The sequence below is a fragment of the Olea europaea genome, unplaced genomic scaffold, assembly GCF_002742605.1.
Source record: "Olea europaea var. sylvestris unplaced genomic scaffold, O_europaea_v1 scaffold2682, whole genome shotgun sequence".
Classification (NCBI taxonomy): Eukaryota; Viridiplantae; Streptophyta; class Magnoliopsida; order Lamiales; family Oleaceae; genus Olea; species Olea europaea.
Genome location: NW_019245203.1, coordinates 70,201 through 76,985, shown reverse-complemented (window position 1 = coordinate 76,985; position 6,785 = coordinate 70,201). Strand labels below are relative to the sequence as shown.

Sequence of the window (6,785 nt, the reverse complement as noted above, 5' to 3'; positions counted from 1 at the left end):
TTGATGTTTCAAAGCCATGTGACAAAATCCCATCATTTTCTCTTGCTTCTCTAGACACCCAAATGTCAGTTTGAGAATCGTACACGTATAAAATCGGACGGCTTTCATTTAATTCCGCAAACAAAAATTGAAAATTATTTGATCCGGGAGGGTAGGAGAACAATTTCATACCGGATCGTCTCCACGAGGACGTACCGCGTGGACCAAGTGGACTTTGAGGGATCTTTATAACTGCCCTTGTCACATGATTAACTGAAACGAGTTGCTGGCTAGTATTCATGGCAAAAAGAAAGAAATTACCTGATGCTGCAAGAAGATAAACGTCTTCACCTGGTGGAACCACCTTTTTCAACAGCTCTCCAATCAATATTTTGAACCATTGATTTGAACAATCAACAAAACCTTGAAGAATTGCATCTCTATGCCATCTCTTTTTGTAAATAAATAGCCAAGTTGCAAAGGCCGATGCTGATTGGAGATTATAATTTCGAACGAATTCTTTGTCCGAAATTATAGATAATATTGATTTATTAACAGACCTTATTCGGATAATGTCGGGTAATGTTAGATGAAGAAATATATATTGTATGAGCTCGGATGGAAGTAGGCAAAAACCGACCGTGTTTGTTGGCAAGTTCCGGTGACTTTCCATTGTTCAGTTTAATTTGCACTTAGCAAAGCCTTTATATTTGGGACAAACTAGCTTGACCCTTAGCGAATTCAATTATTTAGTAAACAAAGAGTTAAATTAATTATAAAAGCCTAATTAATTTAATGCTGCTAATAAAATAACATTGGACGTCATTATAGAGAGGACGAAGGTGCCCAGATAGGATCATTATCATGGTCGGAGAAATGAATGGTGGAGATGGAAAAACAAGCGACTTTAACAATAATATTTAAAATATTTGATTGGTACTTAGTGCCTAATTGTGCGTATTATAATGCTTTAATAAAGTCAATTTCTATGCAGATTTAACATGAAGCTTGTTAGCAGTTGGCCAATATTTTATTAGGAGGGGTGCCGAATGGGGACTCTTTTTTCACAATCCTTGTCGCTACTAGTGGTTATTCGATTAGTCCAATGATTAAACAATGCAATGATTTGACATGGAAATTTTTTTATAGAACTAAGGTATTAATGTACATGTCTAATATTATATGATTGATACATTAGATCGAGCGAATCGAATACTTAATTATAATTAAATTTAACTCACCAAGAAGGCAGTCCGGTCCATGGTGCTTGGCTAGCCTCCTTTGCAAACCTCCTTGGCTACCATCATTTTCCGGATTACAAGAGCTGCCAACTAAACCTCCTTACTTGAGTAGCCTCCTTTCTTCTTCATTGTAGAACAGTTTTCTTAGCTTCAAATCCTTGTGCCATCTTACGGAAATGTGGGATAATTGTTGATCTTAACCAGGATGATATGGCTGCCGATTGGATTGCTTGATTTGTTGACCGTTGACTACTGGAATGAATTGTGGGAAAAACGTGACCTATCTTCATTTTACAAATTTGGCGGGAAAACGCGTATGCAACACACGTTTTTATTAGTGGGCTATGTTCGTAGGATATTGCCAAGTGTTGCCTCCTCAACCATTGGATTTTTCACCTTCTGGAGGCTTCTATATACATGCCAGTTTGTTAGATGCTAGCCATATTACTTTTGCACGGTGTGGATTTTAGGGTTGATTCATTCACTTCTGAATTTTGGATTCTTCTATTACATTGGCCTTCTTTTGGTTTAAGAACATACTTCATCTTCTAAAATGTGTACTAGATTTAGATTCTTGAGAGTTAATCTGTAAATCTAGTTTGGGGTTGAGATTAATGTTCTTGAGTGAATGGTTGAAAAGGGCAAGAGAGAAGAAACTATAGGTATGGTTTGAGTTTGCTTCCCTCAAGATGTAACTTTGGTCGATTTGGCTCCGATTTATTGCAGTGGTTTTCTTCTGATGACGAAAGCTCAAAAGGAGATTAAGAGCCTTCCAGTCAGAGACGAATCTAGGATCAAAGACCTGCTAGGGCGGAGGTTGACCATTAACCGTCAACAATGAATGATCGTAAAAGTTCGATCGTTTATTAAAATTTGATTAATAATATTAAAAGTTATTCGATATATATGTAAATGAGCCAAAACGTCAAAATTGTATACATATGAAAATATACTTCAATACAACTCAAAATACTAAAAAAAATAACCTTACTAAGTAAACTTAGACAACTACACTCTATGGGGTCTCATGTTTTGAAAACGTTTCAAAATTGCCTCATTCTCAAGTTTTTTAAATTTCTAAATCAATAATCATAACTCATAAAATATAAATTACTTATCATAAATCACAATTCACAAACATAATTTCGTAAAAATGAATCAATTATATTACAACACAAATCCAGTTCTTTTTTTTTTTCAAGAAAATAGTTACATAACGAGCTAAACAGAAAGCAAAAAGAACATAACCTCAACCATCCAAATTGGAAAGCAAATCTAGCTTCACAAAATTGAACATAAGAGAGCCACGATTTAACAAAAATATGGACATTTTCTATTAATCGTGCAACTACTATAATAAAATGTTGGGGGCAAAGTTGCTGCTAGGGCAATAAGTTCGGGAAGGACGAAGCAATTTTCTCAAAAATATACACAACGCATAGTGACAATGAAATACTACAATCTATTACGAAAAATGACAAAAAAAAAAAAAAAAAAGGAAAAAAAAAAAAAAAAAAAAAAACGGTAAACAGATCAAAAACCAAAAGCCCTCCTAAAAGAAAGGAAAAAAAAAAATACTCCGATGGCTGGATTGGAAAGACAAATCGAGATTTGCTTGAGAGGATGAGGGTAAATAGTTTTCAATTGGAGAATGGACTAAGTAAGCTTTGGAGTTAAGAGTCTACGATTTGATACAGGATGACTGGATATGGTTTTTGTTGTGCAATTGGAGAAGGGAAGAAAAGGGTTTGGCTTTCTTTCACGATTTGGGAATCGGGATTCTTTCTTGGTTGCCTGTGAAAAAAAAATGGTTTCACCGTTTCAGGCTTTCAGCTTCAGCTGATAATGAAGTTAATAAATGGTCCATATTTCTTATGACAATTGGGCATTTGGGCTAAACAAAAATAGGTCCAACAATTTTCTAGGCTTTAGCAGTTTAGCCCAATTGCTCAAGGCCCCAAACCAAAAAAAAAAAAAAAAAAAAAGGGTTGTCTCTTTCCTCTTTCCTCTTTCCTCTATCATCTTCTTCCCCGTCCGGCTCTGCGAGACTGTGACTGCAACTCTGTCATTTGCTACCTGACGGATCTAAAGCTTCCAGCGGAGCTAACACGCGCGGCTGTGTCCCATTGCTGGGTGCTGGCTCCGCACCAGCTGCCAGTGACGAAAGCTCAAAAGCAGCCTGATTGTTGTTCTTGTCTCCAAATACTGTAGATCTAAAAATTGTAATGGTTGATAATGCAGTTTGGTGTTATTTCTTGAAGTCCTAATAAAGGGATATGGTGAGTTCATTCCTATTTTTATGGTTTACTGTACAAATAATTTGATTATACTTTGAGTTCTTTGTCAAATCACAAAACACTTAAAAGAATTTTACAACTTACTATAGTTCAGTTATCAAGACAAAAGAGATCAACTGAGTATCTAATTTAAAGTTGTAAAATAGAACAGATCAGTTTCACAAGATAATCAATGGTTATTTTACAATGATTTTACCACAATAGCACACTCACAGCACATTCTATATCATAAAGAACAAGTACAAGTAATTATAGTATAAACAATACACGAAGAAAATAACGTATGCAAAAGATTTTATCAGAATCTTGACTTAAGTCAAGGCAACCATCAGATTCTTAAAAACTCGAAGGGTTTTTGGACAAATGAATTACCAAGAGAGTCACATATTTGAGGTTTTGTACTCATTTACAAAGAACTCAAATTATAATCAAATTATTTGTATAGTAAACCGTAGAATAATATGGCAATGTCTCATACTACTAGTGAATTGACATGGTTGCTATACTTTCTTCAAGAAATCAATCTCACCTTCTAACCCAATTCCAATGTTCTGTGATAACCAAACTGCTCTATATATTGCAACAAATCTAATCTTTCATGAGAGGACTAAACACATTGAAATTAATTGTCAATTTGTTCGGGACAAGATAGTGAGTGATAATATATGTACACTATTTGTAAAAATAGGAGACCAACTTGCTAATATGTTTTCAAAGTCATTGAGTGGTAATCGATCAAGGTTTCTTTGTTCCAAAGTGAGCTTATATGATAGCTCCAACTTAAGGGTGAGTTTTAAAGAAATAAATATATTATAATCACGTAAATTAGGCAAGAATGCAACTAGGTTTATTGTGTTTCTATATTTGTACTCTATTTCCATATGAATACTCTTGGTTTTCTCTATATAAAGAAAGTAAAGGAGAGGAAGACAATTATATTCTTTTCTCCAATGTTTTTTTTTTTTTTTTTTTGGTTACCAAAATGTTACAACAAACACGAAACAACTTAGTCAAGTTCCAACTCTTGAATTATATCAAATCTTCAACAAACATGATACAATATAATGATTTATCATCTAAACTGTACTAAAAATAACACATTTGCTTTCGAAGTATCCCATGATTGAAAACATGTGATTATTACCTCTTGAGCTTGTGTTGATTACACATTAGGTTTCTATAGCAGCTCACAATTTCTTTATTAAGAAATTTTCTAAATAGTTATCTGCCAAGTTACCACATTATATTTTATATAATGTGGTAATTTAAGTATGTGGGCCACAAATATGTAAACCTTAGTTAGGTTTGGAGCATTAATGGGACGGCTCAATAAATTTCCATATAAAGGTTAGGTCCCTCTCTTCTCCATATTGTTTTATTGGCTTGCCCCATTGACAGCTAATATTTTGTAAAGAACAAGAAGGGAAGATCTAGTTACTAATATTGATATTGATGATGTCTTAAGCAGGTATGAATCTTAAACTGTTTGCTATATTGTGATTTTTGTTTCTTAGCATGATTATCTTTACATACAACAACAATTGATATCAGAGCTACCATGATAAGATTAGAATCCTCCATAAGAATAGTTATAATTTAACTTTGACTCCAAGGTGAAGAATCTTGAAACGATTGCAATATGAGGTGTGATGATTATTACATAACTTGGAACGATAGTTGGTATTGCGAATTTGATAACATGTGTATTATAATACTAATTCCAAACAAAATGCAATATCTTCAAACAACAATAGTATCACATCACTCAAGAATCTATACAAATCCCACATCCTCTCGCTTCTGCACTTAAGAGCGCTCTCAAACATCCTAAGCCACATCTTGAATCAGAGCCCTAAGGACTTTTTGAGGGGTTCGTAGCCTTGCAGCGGCATGATTGTCTTGTGAACGTGATTCCAATCGTGGTTTATAAGTTGTTCAATATTTGATGAGGGGTGATGTTATTTGGTGGTTGTTTCCAGTAATAGCATGCTGACGAGATGTGGCGCTAGCAACCGAGGTGGAGAAGAGAGAATTTTTCTCTTAGGGTGTTCTGCAAAAACCAATGGAGTTGGGGGGTGGGAGATTGTGTTGTAAAGAAGGTAATTACGAGCCTTGACATGCAATTAAGGAAAAGGACCAGTTTGCAATTTTTAAAGTAAGGGCCTACTCTATAATTTCTTAAATGGTAAGATTTCCTCTATAATTTTAAATCCAGGGTCAATATGCAATTTTAGAAAGGAAGAATTAAATTTGAATTTTAAAAGTGTTTTAAAGTTATATTTTAAATGGAATTCACCTAATTAAAAATATATTTAAAATTGACGACTTTTTTATTTTTGTTAAAATGTTATATATTTAAATGTTGCTATTATTTGTCCATTTAATATCATTTTTCATATATATATATATATATATTGAAGCTTTGTAGTCAATTTTGTCTCTCAATCACATATGAATTTTTTCATTTCATAGATTGCTAATTATGATTTGTTGCATAATTATTATTTTGTGATTGAATTTTTAATAGTTTTTGAGACGATCCTTATTTTTCCACTAAGAGAAATATTTTTGAAATAAAAATAGGTATTAGTTATCAAAATAGCACACTCATTGTTATTTATTCCATTTTCTTTACCAAAAAATTAACAGGCGTTAGCATCGCATTTTTGAATTATTGTATATAGTATCTTTTTCAAAGGTTTTATTATATATGATGTTTTGGAAAATGAGATAAGGTAGTTAACGAGTCAAATTTGATCTAGAAATCTACTTCTCCTCAAAGATGTTGGTGTTTCAAAAATCAATGTGATTTTGTTAATTACCTTCATGATGTGTTTTATGAGTACCTTGCAACATGTTATATTGTTAGGACAAAGGTGACTTTATAATGATGTATCTAGGCTCTTACCACAATAAGATTCATATGGTTTTGACTTTAATTACGGACTATCTAATTAATAGCCCATGTTAATTCGATGAATGTATTATTATCCATTGACTGCATTATTATGTTTGGATGATATTAAATAAGATATTTTATGTTTCCGTAGTTTTAAATGCCTCATCTCTTTTTGGTCAATTGTATGCTATTGAAACCTTGACTGGAATAATTATGTAAGATGAAAACGAGATGTAGAAATAGCACTAGATCTTTTGGGTTTGGATTTTGCAATGGAAAAGAAGCTTTCGAAACTTATAGATAAGAGCACTTTTGAATATATGGCTGAGAATGAAAAGTAGGAAAGGGCCAACAACTTTGTTTGAAAAT

The 6,785-nt window shown here is 33.1% G+C and overlaps 1 protein-coding gene across 1 annotated transcript in view; it reads right to left on the bottom strand.

Moving 5' to 3' along the window:
• The window catches only part of LOC111383418, a 1,872-nt gene extending 1,183 nt beyond the window's left edge, over positions 1 to 689 (bottom strand). Inside the window, exon 1 of the mRNA XM_023007526.1 lies at positions 6 to 689. Within this exon, the coding sequence (XP_022863294.1) occupies positions 6 to 652 (647 nt within the window). The 5' untranslated portion in view covers positions 653 to 689. The remainder of the gene's footprint in view (positions 1 to 5) is intronic.
• Between the last annotated feature and the right edge of the window lie 6,096 nt (positions 690 to 6,785).